General features: G+C 38.3%; 1 protein-coding gene across 1 annotated transcript in view; it reads right to left on the bottom strand.

Annotated features, from left to right (window-relative positions):
- Positions 1-15,787, bottom strand: part of METTL8 (methyltransferase 8, tRNA N3-cytidine) — a 102,137-nt gene that overhangs the window by 15,822 nt on the left and 70,528 nt on the right. The window contains 2 exon segments of the mRNA XM_045368290.3: positions 553-595; positions 597-891. Of these exon segments, the coding sequence (XP_045224225.2) occupies positions 553-595; positions 597-891 (338 nt within the window).

The following is a 15,787-nucleotide window of genomic DNA, read 5'->3' on the forward strand; positions in this document are numbered from 1 at the left end:
TCCGTCTCAAAAAAAAAAAAAAAAAAGAAGAAAAAGGTCACTAAAATGTTAATGGTGGTTAAATCCTTTGTTCATAGGATTGGTGATAATTTATCTCCTCGTTAGCAAATTTTCTCTAATCAGTATACATTGCCTTTAAAATCAGAAAGACAGGGTTTAGTTGTAAAAATAGAAAACCAAGGTTACACCAGATTATAGCAAATTATATATCTCACTTATTTCTATTTCGCCTAAAAAGGGGTAATAACAAAGAGTAAAAATTAAGGCCAAAACTTCATTGGTACTTAAAACTAACCTCAGATTAAAATGAAAACAGACAATTTTTTTTTAAAAAAAAGCACAACAAAACCAATTTAAACCACAAGCTTAAAACTTGACTGATTGAAAGACATGAGTCCCTTAAATATTATTTATGCACCAAAGTATACTGAATGCTTATTTAGATTTGATAGTTCTCTACCGAAAAAAAATCTGCATTATCAATAAAGTAATACAGAATGTACATTTTCAAATTATTTGTCACCTCCCATTTTTGTCCCTTAAGCACAGTACCTCTAGTATCCTGAAAGTGGCATTGCTACCGGGAAACAATCCAGTCTAGGTTGGAAAAATCAGATTCTGTTTTGCTTTGACCTTCTGAAGAGCCAGAACTTTTCTCATAATGATTTTTTTCTTCAGGCATAGTAGGACAGTGCATTCTTGAGAAACAATTTGTAGCACTCGTATTTACAAGATCCCATGATGATTCTCTCGCCTTCTCTTCAGGTTTTTGATCAACTGGAAGAATTTCAGGAAATTCCCTCAACAGCCAATTACGATCCTTGAAAAACTTATTCTTATGAATCTTGTAAAATGTGTCCCAGTATTTACTAGCTTCTCTCTCATACTTAACTAAAATAAAGAGGAAAAAGAAAGATTTATTTCACTATGAATTATATTTACTATTAGCTACTATCTTGATAATTAAATATTGTTAAACATATACATTATCATTTATGACAATTATATTTACTAGTGAATAACTTTAATATTATATTTTGATAAAAGGTTGAAACTACAGAGCTTTAATTCTCTCAAAATGTGTCAAAATGTGGGATATTTAGTCCTATCCCTGTAAATCTGCTTCTATCTTAATAGTTTAGCCAATTTTTGTGAGAAATATAATCATGGCAAACAACTTTCTAATTTTGTTATCTTTTTTTTTTTTTTTGAGACGGAGTCTCACTCTGTCGCCCGGGCTGGAGTGCAGTGGCATGATCTTGGCTCACTGCAAGCTCTGCCTCCCAGGTTCATGCCATTCTGCCTCAGCCTCCCAAGTAGCTGGGATTACAGGCCCCCGCCATTGGGCCCAGCTAATTTTTTGTATTTTTAGTAGAGACGGGGTTCACCGTGGTCTCAATCTCCTGACCTCATAATCTGCCCACCTTGGCCTCCCAAAGTGCTGGGATTACAGGCATGAGCCACCGCGCCCAGCCTAATTTTGTTATCTTAACAATCACGCCTGTAATCCCAGCACTTTGGGAGGCCGAGACGGGCGGATCACGAGGTCAGGAGATCGAGACCATCCTGGCTAACACGGTGAAACCTCGTCTCTACTAAAAATACAAAAATCATTAGCCGGGCGAGGTGGGCGGCGCCTGTAGTCCCAGCTACTCGGGAGGCTGAGGCAGGAGAATGGCGTGAACCCGGGAAGCGGAGCTTGCAGTGAGTCGATTGCGCCACTGCACTCCAGCCTTGGCGACAGAGCGAGACTCCGTCTCAAAAAAAAAAAAAAAAAAAAAAAAAAACAATCACATTGTTACCAATAACCTGTGTGGTTTTTTAAAAGAAAGGGCCTGGTGTGGTGGCTCACGAGGTCAGGAGTTCAAGACCAGCCTGGCCAATATACTGAAACCCTGTCTCTACTAAAAATACAAAAAGTTAGCTGGGGGTGGTGGCGGGTGCCTGTAATTCCAGCGACTCAGGAGGTTGCGGCAGGAGAATCACTTGTACCTGGGAGGTGGAGGTTGTAGTGAGGTGAGATTGCACCATTGCACTCCAGCCTAGGCAAAAAGAGTGAAACTCTGTCTCAAAAAAAAAGAAAGGATAAGGGCTGGGCGTGGTGGCTCACACCTGTAATCCCAGCACTTTGGGAGGATGAGGCAGATGGACACTTGAGGTAAGGAGTTCCAGACCAGCCTGGCCAACATGTTGAAACCCCATCTCTACTAAAAATACAAAAATTAGCCAGGTGTGGTGGCAGACACCTGTAATCGCAGCTACTCAGGAGGCCGAGGGAGGAGAAATGCTTGAACCCAGGAGGAGGAATTTACAGTGAGCAGAGAATACATCGTCGCACTCCAGCAGACAACAGAGCAAGACTCCGTCTCAAAAAAAAAAAAAAAAAAAAAAAAAAAAAAAAAAAAAAAAAGAGCCTGGTGCAGTGGTTCATGCCCTGTAGTCCAGGTGACTCAGGAGGCTGGGGCAGGAGGACTGCTTGAGCCCAGGAGTTTAAGGCTGCAATGAGCAATAATTGTGCCACTGCACTCCAGCCTGGGCAACAGAGTGAGACCCTGTCTCATAAATAAATATAAAAAAGAAAGGATACCTCATTTTTAATGTATTTACAAATACAATTTCAGCATAACAAATGTCCTAATTGGTGATCAGACAGGAAATTTCAAAATTATAAACAACACAATTTAAGAGCTAAAAGGATCCATTGGAATAATTTACTCCAACCCCCTCTTTTTGCATTTGAAGAAAGGACCTAAATTCACTTGTTCTAAGTCCTAGAGCCCCATCACAGTGAATCCATGGCCATGTCTCCTGACTTTTGGAATCTGGAGGCCATCCCATAACTCCATTCTTCCCCCAACCTCCAAGGCATCTCTTCCCACTGACATGTCCCAAGATGAAGCCTTAAAGAAAATTTCTGATTCTCTTAAAACAAATATGCATTTTATGATGTCATCCTGAGGTCAGGGTTAGGTCAACAGTCTTAGAGCTTCAGGTAATTCTTAGCTTTCTGTCTCTTCCTATTTGCTCCTTAAATTAATAAAGTAACTCACTCTCTCCCTCATTTATTCAGCAAACATTCCTTTTATTTTATTTTTGTATTTTTAGTAGAGAGAGGGTTTCACCATGTGGGCCAAGCTGGTCTCGAACTCCTGATCTCAAGTGATCTGCCTGCCTCCACCTCCCAAACTGCTGGGATTACAGGCATGAGCTACTGCACCTGGCACATTCCTTCCCCCGCCCGCTGCTTTTTGTTTGTTTGTTTTTTTTTTTTTTTGTATTCTTGGGCAGTGCTACAGGCAACAACAATTTCTTGAGTGCTATTATGTAATAGGCCTAATCCACGCATTAGAAATTACTTTAACCTACTGTAGACACATGCCATTTTAAAAGTATTTTCAAAGAATGCAAAAGCTTTCTTTCTAGGAATACAGAATAATTTCCAAGATTTGGTGTTAGGTGAAAAAGCAAGGTATATAACAGTGTCTATATTCTGTAACCACTCATTAAAATAAGAAGAAAATACACGTGTATGGTTACATGTACAATATTCATGTACACACACACACACACACACACACACACACACACACACACACACACTTGTAGAAGGTACAAAATACTTCTGGAAGGATCATCACATAATCAGTAATACTGGTTGGCTCTAGGGAGAGGAAAGGAGTGGCTGGGGATCACAGTTGGAAGGAGAATTTTCATTTGAATTTTGATCTATGTGAATTTATTACATATTCCAAAAATAAATTAAACTAAAAATAAAAATAAGAGATGCATTTCCTTCACAATTTTAAAGAAGCCCCTACTCTCAGAACAAGCAGTTGCCTGTAATCAGGTTCATCTTTGTTACAAAGACCTGTCCTGAGGCCCTTACAGTTTTAATTTTCTTCTTTCCAATTTTATCTTTATGGCCTTGTACCATGGATCGCCACCCATCTGGCCACAAGACTTCCTTCCCATCAAGACTGAATTGTATCTGGCAGCAAGACTGCTATAAAGACTGAAACTCCCATCTGTATTTAAGGTCTGAGAAATGAAAGTAGATCTCTGTAACAAAAGAATTATGTGATGTTAAGTCCAAAACATGCTCACCTCTGCACTAATGGAAAGAAACCTATTTATGGTTAATCTAAAACTATATATTTGTCTTTTAAATATTTCTATCTCTATTTTCCTTCTTTTTCAATAACATTGGTATATCTCCACTTTTAAAAATTGGAGTATGCCTGATATACTGTGTAAGAAAACAAAATGACACTCTGAAAATCAGACTCAGGAGAAATTATAAAGGAGTCAAATTTCCCCAGGGTCTTCTCAAGCCTTCCCTTCTTCCTTTACCTTGAAAAAAAAAAAATCTCTTTGTAACTCATTCCATGCAGGTAAAAGATTTTCTGCCTAACAAAAAGCAGCCACCTAAGAAGACCTATATTTAGTGAATCTACAGTATTTGAGTTTACAATATCAAGCTACCTGTGAAGTGAGTTTGAGCCCAATTACCAGTAACTAGAATGTACTGTAATACTCTATCTTGATTAATTTGTGGGAATATTCCTGTAAGAATTAAGTGGGGTGGGAGAAGTGCAGGGGAGTAACCTAATAAAAGACGTGCATAGCGGCCAGGCGAGGTGGCTCATGCCTGTAATCCCGACACTGGAAGACCCAAGCAGAAAGACTGCTTGAGGCTAGGAATTAAGATGAGCCTGGACAACAAAGCAAGACCCTGTCTCTACTTTAAAAAAAAAAAAACAAAAACAGAAGATGTGTATAGCAGTTCTATTTATATTAGGAAAAAGTGAGGAAAACTCAAATGCCCAACAACATGGGAATGAGCAAGCAAACCATGCAGTTCAAAGAGGGTAACCTTATGTAGCAATTTAAAAATAAAAGATAATAGGCCAGGTGTGATGGCTCATCCCTGTAATACCAGCACTTTGGGAGGCCAAGGAGGGCAGATCACCTGAGGTTGGGAGCTGGAGACCAGCCTGACCAACATGGAGAAACCCCATCTCTACTAAAACTACAAAATTAGTCAGGCATGGTGGTACATGCCTGTAATCCCAGCTACTCAGGAGGCTGAGGCGGGAGAATTGCTTGAACCTGGGAGGCAGAGGTTGCAGTGAGCTGAGATCACTCCATTGCACTCCAGCCTGGGCAACAGGAGTGAAACTCCGTCTCAATAAATAAATAAATAAATAAAATAAAAATAAAAAATAAAATAAATAAAGGAAAATAATATTAAGAGAAAATACACAGAACAGTATGTACATTGATGGCAGCTCTAAAATTTATTTTATAGTCATTCATAACAATAAGATGAAAATTTGAAGCAATGATAACAATTTAATCATTATTAGGTAGCTCTTTCTTTTGCAAAGCTGTATCTACTTCTTACACAAAGATAAAGAATCTTAGCTGAATTCTTCATTCAAATTGCCTACAGAGTTTCCTCATTTGATGAAGGGTTTGAATTAGAGTAGTATCTCTAAAGTCTGTTTAAGCTCTAAAAATTCTGTGTACTTTCCTATTAAGCCCCATGAATTTATGGAGAACATTAAACATTATCAGTTCTACAGACTACAAAATCTTGGATCAGATTGCTGTTTTAAACATGAGTCTGTACTACTGTTTTAATTTTTACAATTTAAAGAGAAAATGAATCTGTAGTGACGTGACTGCAATCTGGTTCAGAAACCAAACATGTCAAGCATCTAAATTCAACTCTAGCCTATGTAATCCATAAAAAGAGCTCGATTACTATTAGAAGACAATAGTCAGGGTTTGCTAATATACATATTTTCAAGCCTTTTCCAACTATTTCCCACTCAGGAATTAGGAGAAAAGAAATCAGATAATTACATAAATTATACCGATAATAGCATTAAAAATGACAACAATAACACATATTACATGTTTATTATGGGCTACGCACTATGTCAAATGCTTTACTTGGATTTTTCCCCCATTTAATCCTAGCAGTATCTCTCAGATAGATTTTATTATTCCAATTTGCAGAGAAAGAAATTCAATGTCAGAGGGAATAAAGAATTTCCCCAAGGTCACCCAGTCAGAAAGAGCAGAGTCAGAACCTAGCCTAAGTCTGCTAAACTCTAAAGCCCAGGCTCTCTCCCATTACACTACACTGCCTCCCTAACACAAAGTCAATATGAAACCCCTGAAAATCATCTCTGCTTTTCTGATTCATACTTTCTTCTCGATTATCAAGTATCAAGTTGAAATTAAAACCTCATTGTGGCTTACAGTGTAAATACATTGTAAAAATAATGCTGATTGGAGTTACCCTTCATTAAGATAGATCAGAAATACATAATTAATTAAACTCATACTTTGAATTATAAGAAATATAAACGATGCAAAGTTATATGATGAAATGATGAGCAACAGGAATATTAAATGCTCTATGAGAATATATGGGTTTGTGGGACAGAAACAAAACAGAGAAGCAGCACCAGAGTCTGCAATTTGGCTTTCAGCAGCTTCTCCAATCAGTGCTGACAACTCCATAGTTCCCATTAATGTGTGAGAGCTTCTGAGACCCCGTGGCTTGGTCAATCATCATAATTATGATTATGAGACAACAAACACCTTCAGTGTATGATTTAATTTCCTGAACTGCAAGAGTATCTGTGTTAACAGGGGAATTGGAGGAATTACTGCTCTGACCATGAGTGAAATATTCAGTATTAAGCTGCTGGTAAGGCAGGTCAGTAATGATAAAATAATATAGTGTGGAGAAATCTGCCCTGTCTTCATCTTGTCTAACTGACTTTCTAAACAGGTATATTAATGACCAATTTTTCTTGGAGGAAAATTTTTTTTCTTTTTTCTTTCCTAGGTTGGTGATTCAGAGTTAATTGCTTTATGCCAGTGGCAGTAAGAGGGATGTAGCGATCTGTTTAAGTACAGCCCAATGAAGCAAATTCTCAATTTTTCACTTATTAAATTCAATATTGCTGAGGGAAAGAAGGAATATGCACACTAACCATCCTTAAATATTCAGAATTCATTTTGAATCACACTGAACATCACAACTAAGAAATTGAATTAAACCATTTATGTATGACATAATATGATTAATATGAATTATGAAAATTTATTCTAGGTTTCCATGTAACAAAAAGCAATTTAAAGTTATTTTTGCACATCAATTACGCAAATACCTGAGCTCTCAAAGTTGGAAATTTCCACACATCAGTGAGAAAATTCATTGTCTAATAAAAGAAAACTCTTTAAACTTATGAAATTAAAAGTATGTTTCTAAGAGCACTGCATAAAATTTTAAACAAAGTCAGCTTATAAACAAATAACCTAAATTTATAAGCATAAAACTTTTAGCTACTCTCTCCATATTTTTTTTTTTTCACATAGAACATCCTCTCAATGGTAAGATATTCACAAAGTGAAGTATAGTGAGACTCATTCTTTTGCTTGACATAGATAACTTTCCATAGGTAGACAGTTAATTACAGGATATTTTAAAGTAAAAATAGCAGCTGCTTTTGTTATTCAGTTAAAAAGACTCATTATATTTGCTAAATAACTGAGATATGACACACTGGAGATATTTTTTAGGAAATTATAAAATATAATTATGTTAACTCAAAAATTGCCAAATGTATCTTTCATTTCTCTGAATTAACTTGCTTTTAAAATAAATTTGAGCTATAGTAAAATTGAAAATAAATTACAAAAAGGAAATGTGGAATTAAAAATCATTAATCTGGGCAATCTTATTGAAAGAAATGAGGGCCTGGATGCTATACTTTTTTTTTTTGAGACAGGGGCTTACTCTGCGCCCAGCCTGGAGTGCAGTGGTGCAATCATAGCTCACAGTGCAGCCTCTACCTCCTGAGCTCAAGTGATCCTCCCATCTCAGCCTCCCAAGTAGCTGGGACTACAAGCACATGTAACCACGCCTAGTTAACTTTCAAATTTTTTGTAGAGATGGGGTCTCACTGTTGCTCAGGCTGGTCTCAAATTCCTGGGCTCAAGAGATCCTCCCACCTCGGCCTCCCAAAGTGTTGGGATTACAGGTGTGAGTCACTGCATCCAGTCCTAGATGCCATATACATTTTAATCACAAAAATGAAATGTCAACCATCCTGCAGCAAGACTATTATTTGTGATGCATAATTTCTTACTTTCAGATTGTGAGAGTGTTTCCTGACTTCAGTTCTCACCAACAGCTGAGACAATATGTGAGAAATGGGAAATGGGAGTGACAGGAGAGCCTGAGACACACAGAGACCAAAAGAAATGTGCCAGAGAGTTGGCCAGCATGGGAGAACAACCAGTACTTCCTCCCCGTTGCATTAAAATAAAGTGAGATAAGATCAGTAAACAGTGCTTCTGCTGTATAATAATCTGCATATAGAATACTCTGTGATGGGACAACACTGGCTCTTTCAAAGACTTAGGATTGCCTAGATAAGAAAAGATGGTGGTTCACAGAGGCACTTGCCAAAGAGCCAAGTCACGGCTTCCTCCGGGTTCTCACAGTGTTTGAAAGTAGAGCTTTTAAACAATCTATTTGCCTTGACCCATATTCATCAGAGACATTAAATATCAAACCCGAAGCCTCACCCAGGGTGCTGCAGACTGGCACGTCTGTGATCCCTAGCAGAAACTGCACTGGATGGCTCTCACTGTAACGTCCTGCCACTCAACATGGTTCCTCAGAACAAAAATATTCTTCCTTTGCCACCCTCCGGGCAGCCTCAGTTATTGCTCAGTGCACTCTTGCTTACGTGTGATAAGATGGTCACCCCCATAATGCGTTCCTTCTCCCTGCAGTGGTCCCCTGAGAGGTATGAAGTCCACCACACTGAAGTGTTACAGAGGGGATGCAGAAGGGACCTAGCAGAAGCCTCTACCTCTTTGAGTCATTTTGAAATGGAATTTTTTGTTCTGTGTCTCCACAGCAGTCAGAAAACTTGCACAGAAAGAGACTGGACATACTAATAAGCAAATCAAATGCTTCAAAGTGGTATCATCAACCCTCTCCTGCCTGCTTTTCCTGCTTCTACAGAGAGAGGCCAGTCACCACCTTTCTATTTCAGTCACACTACGGTTCTATGGGAACTGTCATTTTCCTTTACTGTGGTTTCCAAGGCCCTAAAATAACCTTCTCATTAGCTTCACTCAAGTTCATTGTTAACATAAATAGGACAAAATAGGCAGCCACATACAGAGGACTTTAAGGGAACATTATCAGCACTGCTCATCTATTTATGTTCTAAACAGAAATATTCAAAATAGGGCAAAAAAATCCTTGGTTTTTCCTATTATCAGGAAATATATTGTGGATAATTTTTAACTTCCTGGAAATGAATTAAGATGGCTGACAACTTTTAATTCAGTTTAGGCTTGACTCTGTCTGTCACATCCAGGTGGCCACTAGCAGAAGCTTGAGTAATGCGGAAAATATGTCCGTGTAGCTGCTGGCAAAGAAGCAAAGTTATACTTCCTCAGAAACAGCGCGATAGAGTTCCTGCAAAGGAATGCAATATTGGCTGATTTGTAAGCAGTACTGCCACTGGTATGCACCCTCAAATCCAACTCTAATACTCCCTGGCTGTATTCCCTCAAGGACTTCATGGTTGAAGCTCATAAAAATAGAATGATGTCATTGTGGATCAGGTGCTCTTCGTTTTCTGTCCATCCTCCAGGATACAATAGGGAGCTTAGGAGGAGGATGGAGAACTGGCTCTATAGAATAGCAAATGATACCAGAAGATAAGATAGGTAGACACTGCCCTCTTCACTAGATAAGGGCAGCTAATGAGGGCAGTCTCATTAGCTTAGGCTCCCCAGCTACCACTGCTTCAAACTTTGGCCTCAATTTGTAGACTAAAGTCACCAGAACAAAAGTTAACTACCAGTGGGATTAGTGATCTTCCCTATACTTGGTTTACACAGAGGAATGCTAACATCTTTCCCTGGCGAGTTCCAGGACAGTTGATCAATCTAGAAACAAAACTGGATCTCAGGGGTTGGAAACTTTTTTTCTGTAATGGGCCAGATAGTATTTTAGTCTCTGTGGGCCAGTTGCAACAGTCTTTGTTGCAACTACTCAATACCGTGACTATAGCTCAAAAGTGACCACAGACAGCATGTCAACAAATGAGTGTGTCTGTGTTCCAATAAACTTTATTTACAAAAACAGGCAGCAGGCTGGATTTGGACCACAGACTATAGTTTGCTGACCCTTGCTTTATCTAACGGTTACACTGATATTGCCACAACAGTGACCAAAAAACGATGACCAGAACCAAGTTGTTCTGGCAAGACTAATCTACTGTATTAGAAGCCAGAATAGCAGCCCTTATGGGCCACTATTTGTGGGATTAGTGGGGTCAGGGGTCAGGGGGAGTACTGTAATTAGGAAGGAGCACATGGAAGCTTCTGGGTTAATAGTAATATTCTGTTTCTTGAGGTGGGTGATGTTTACATAGGTGTGCTCTTTGTGAAAATTAATTGAACTATGCGAGAATTCATTTATGAGTTGTATAAATTTCTGTGTCTATTTTATAAACTATTTTTAAAAAGAAAAAAAAAGAACCAATATGTTCCAAGGGAGAAATCATTTTAAGAAAAATAAGGCAGAAAGTCCTATGAAGAGAATATAAGAGTTGGGCAAAGTGTCTGTGGGTTCCCAGCTACGCAATGAGGACGACACAGGCCAAGTTCTTTTGTTTGTAGTGTGCTTTTTTTTTTTTTTTAATTGTGATTAAAAACCACACAATGTAAAATTTAACATCTTAACTATTTTAAAATGTATAGTTCAGTACCGTTAAGTATATTCGTATTGTTGTGAAACAGACCTCCAGGATGTTTTTATCTTGCTAAACTTTAACTATATACCAATTAAATGACAACTCCCCCTGTTATGGAAAAAGTGTTTATGAAATAATATGAGGTTAAAAAAGTAGATCCCCAAATTATATATGTATTATAATTACAACTGCTTAAAATTATGTACACATTAGGTAAAAGTTCTAAATGGTGAACTAAAAACAATTATGTTACAACAGTAGGATTAAGAGGGAATTGTCTTAAATTTTCTACATTTCCCCCCTTTCCTGAGCCCTTGGCAACCACCATTTTTCGTTCTATGAATTTTACTACTTTTGATGTCTTAAATAAGTGGAATCATACAGTACTTGTCTTTTTGCGATGGCTTATTTCACTTAGCATAATGTCCTCAAGGTTCATCCATGTTGTAGTATGTGACAGGATTTCTTTCCTTTTTAAGCCAGAATATGATTCCATTTTATGTATACACCACATTTGTTTTAACCATTCATCTGACAATGGGCATTTTAGGGTACTTCCACTTTTTGCCTATTGTGAATAGTGCTGCTACGAACATAGGTGTGCAAATATCTCTTTGAGACTTTGCTTTCAATTCTTTTGCATATAACCCAGAGGTGGGATTGCTGGGTCATATGGCAGTTCTACTTTTTATTTTTTTAGGAACTTCCATACTGTTTTCCATAGCAGCCACATCATTTTACAATCTTTTTTTTTTTTTTTTTTGTTGAGACAGAGTCTCCCTGTGTCGCCCAGACTGGAGTGCAGTGGCCGGATCTCAGCTCACTGCAAGCTCCGCCTCCCGGGTTCACGCCATTCTCCTGCCTCAGCCTCCCGAGTAGCTGGGACTACAGGCGTCCACCACCTCGCCCGGCTAGTTTTTTGTATTTTTTTTTAGTAGAGACGGGGTTTCACCGTGTTAGCCAGGATGGTCTCGATCTCCTGACCTTGTGATCCGCCCGTCTCGGCCTCCCAAAGTGCTGGGATTACAGGCTTGAGCCACCGCGCCCGGCCTCATTTTACAATCTTGCCAACAATACACAAGGGCTCCAATTTCTCCAAAGCCTTGTCAATGCTTGTCATTGTCAAGTTTATAAAACATTTATTTTTATTGATATATAATAGATATAAATATTTTCAGGGTACATGTGATAATTTAATACCTTCTAATGAGTGTAATTGGGATATCCATCAACCTAAATATTTGTCTTTTCTTTTTTTTATTATTATTATACTTTAAGTTCTAGGGTACATGTGCACAACATGCAGGTTTGTTACATATGTATACAGGTGCCATGTTGGTGTGCTGCACCCATTAACTTGTCATTTACATTAGGTATATCTCCTAATGCTATCCTTCCCCCCTCCTCTCACTCCTCAACAGGCCCCGGTGTGTGATGTTCCCCATCCTGTGTCCAAGTGTTCTCACTGTTCAATTCCCACCTATGAGTGAGAACATGTGGTGTTTGGTTTTCTGTCCTTGCGATAGTTGCTCAGAATGATGGTTTCCATCTTCATCCATGTCCCTACAAAAGACATGAACTCATCCTTTTTTATGGCTGCATAGTATTCCATGGTGTACATGTGCCACATTTGCTTAATCCAGTCTATCACTGATGGACATTTGGGTTGGTTCCAAGTCTTTGCTATTGTGAATAGTGCCACAATAAACATACATGTGCATGTGTCCTTATAGCAGCATGATTTATAATCCTTTGGGTATATACCCAGTAATGGGAATGGCTGGGTCAAATGGTATTTCTAGTTCTAGATCCTTGAGGAATCGCCATACTGTCTTCCACAATGGTTAAACTAGTTTACAGTCCCACCAACAGTGTAAAAGTGTTCCTATTTCTCCACATCCTCTCCAGCACCTGTTGTTTCCTGACATTTAATGATCGCCATTCTAACTGGTATGAGATGGTATCTCATTGTGGTTTTGATTTGCATTTCTCTGATGGCCAGTGATGATGAGCATTTTTTCATGTGTCTGTTGGCTGCATAAATATCTTCTTTTGAGAAGTGTCTGTTCACATTTGTTGCCCACTTTTTGATGGGGTTGTTTGATTTTTTCTTGTAAATTTGTTTAAGTTCTTTGAAGATTCTGGATATTAGCCCTTTGTCAGATGGGTAAATTGCAAAAATTTTCTCCCATTCTGTAGGTTGCCTGTTCACTCTGATGGTAATTTCTTTTGCTGTGCAGAAGCTCTTTAGCTTAATTAGATCCCATTTGTCAATTTTGGCTTTTGTTGCCATTGCTTTTGGCGTTTTAGACATGAAGTCCTTGCACATGCCTATGTCCTGAATGGTATTGCCTAGGTTTTCTTCTAGGGTTTTTATGGTTTTAGGTCTAACATTTAAGTCTCTAATCCATCTTGAATTAATTTTTGTATAAGGTATAAGGAAGAGATCCAGTTTCAGCTTTCTACATATGGCTAGCCAGTTTTCCCAGCACCGTTTATTAAATAGGGTATCCTTTCCCCATTTCTTGTTTTTGTCAGGTTTGTCAAAGATCAGATGGTTGTAGAGGTGTGGTATTATTTCTGAGGGCTCTGTTCTGTTCCATTGGTCTATATCTCTGTTTTGGTACCAGTACCGTGCTGTTTTGGTTACTGCAGCCTTGTAGTACAGTTTGAAGTCAGGTAGCATGATGCCTCCAGTTTTGTTCTTTTGGCTTAGGATTGTCTTGGCAATGTGGGCTCTTTTTTGGTTCCATATGAACTTAAAAGTTTTTTCCACTTCTGTGAAGAAAGTCATTGGTAGCTTGATGGGAACGGCATTGAATCTATAAATTACCTTGGGCAGTATGGCCATTTTCACAATATTGATTCTTCCTATCCATGAGCATGGAATGTTCTTCCATTTGTTTGTGTCCTCTTTTATTTTGTTGAGCAGTGGTTTGTAGTTCTCCTTGAAAAGGTCCTTCACATCCCTTGTAAGTTAGATTTCTAGGTATTTTATTCTCTTTGAAGCAATTGTGAATGGGAGTTCACTCATGATTTGGCTCTCTGTTTGTCTGTTATTGATGTATAGGAATGCTTGTGATTTCTGCACATTGATTTTCTATCCTGAGACTTTTCTAAAGTTGCTTTATCAGCTTAAGGAGATTTTGGGCTGAGACAATGGGGTTTTCTAAATATACAATCATGTCATCTGCACAGAGGGACAATTTGATTTCCTCTTTTCCTAATTGAATACCCTTTATTTCTTTCTCCTGCCTGATTGTCCTGGCCAGAACTTCCAACACTATGTTGAATAGGAGTGGTGAGAGAGGGCATCCCTGTCTTGCACCAGTTTTCAAAGGGAATGCTTCCAGTTTTAGCCCATTCAGTATGATATTGGCTGTGGGTTTGTCATAAATAGCTCTTATTATTTTGAGATATGTCCCATCAATACCAAATTTATTGAGAGTTTTTAGCATGAAGGGCTGCTGAATTTTGTCAAAGTCTTTTCTACATCTATTGAGATAATCATGTGGTTTTTGTCTTTGGTTCTGTTTATATGATGGATTACGTTTGATTTGCATATGTTGAACCAGCCTTGCATCCCAGGGATGAAGCCCAGTTGATCATGGTGGATAAACTTTTTGATGTGCTGCTGGATTCGGTTTGCCAGTATTTTATCGAGGATTTTTGCATCGATATTCATGAGGAATATTGGTCTAAAATTCTCATTTTTTGTTGTGTCTCTGCCAAGCTTTGGTATCAGGATGATGCTGGCCTCATAAAATGAGTTAAGGAGGAGTCCCTCTTTTTCTATTGATTGGAATAGTTTCAGAAGGAATGGTACCAGCTCCTCTTGGTACCTCTGGTAGAACTCGACTGTGAATCCGTCTGGTCCTGGACTTTTTTTTGTTGGTAGGCTATTAATTATTGCCTCAATTTCAAAGCCTGTTATTGGTCTATTCAGGGATTCAACTTCTTCCTGGTTTAGTCTTGGGAGGGTGTATGTGTCCAGGAATTTATCCATTTCTTCTAGATTTTCTAGTTGATTTTCATATAGGTGATTATAGTATTCTCTGATGGCAGTTTGTATTTCTGTGGGATCGGTGGTGATATCCCCTTTATCATTTTTTATTGAGTCTATTTGATTCTTCTCTCTTTTCTTCTTTATTAGTCTTGATAGCAGTCTATCAGTTTTGTTGATCATTTCAAAAAACCAGCTGCTGGATTCATTGATTTTTTTGAAGGGTTTTTTGTGTCTCTATCTCCTTCAGTTCTGCTCTGATCTTAGTTATTTCTTGCCTTCTGCTAGCTTTTGAATGTGTTTGCTCTTGTCTCTCTAGTTCTTTTAATTGTGATGTTAGGGTGTCAATTTTAGATCTTTCCTGCTTTCTCTTGTGGGCATTTAGTGCTATAAATTTCCCTCTACACACTGCTTTAAATGTGTCCCAGAGATTCTGGTATGTTGTGTCTTTGTTCTCATTGGTTTCAAAGAACATCTTTATTTCTGCTTTCATTTTGTTATGTACCCAGTAGTCACTCAGGAGCAGGTTGTTCAGTTTCCATGTAGTTGAGTGGTTTTCAGTGAGTTTCTTAATCCTGAATTCTAGTTTGATTGCACTGTGGCCTGAGAGAGAGTTTGTTAAAATTTCTGTTCTTTTACATTTGCTGAGGAGTGCTTTACTTCCAACTATGTGGTCAATTTTGGAATAACTGTGATGTGGTGCTGAGAAGAACGTATATTCTGTTGATTTGGGGTGGAGAGTTCTGTAGATGTCTATTAGGGCCGCTTAGTGCAGAGCTAAGTGTAATTCCTGGATGTCCTTGTTAATTTTCTGTCTCGTTGATCTGTCTAATGTTGACAGTGGGGTGTTAAAGTCTCCCATTATTATTGTGTGGGAGTCTAAGTCTCTTTGTACATCTCTAAGGACTTGCTTTATGAATTTGGGTGCTCCTGTATTGGGTGCATATATATTTAGGATAGTTAGCTCTTCTTGTTGAAT

The sequence above is a fragment of the Macaca fascicularis genome, chromosome 12, assembly GCF_037993035.2.
Source record: "Macaca fascicularis isolate 582-1 chromosome 12, T2T-MFA8v1.1".
NCBI lineage: Eukaryota > Metazoa > Chordata > Mammalia > Primates > Cercopithecidae > Macaca > Macaca fascicularis.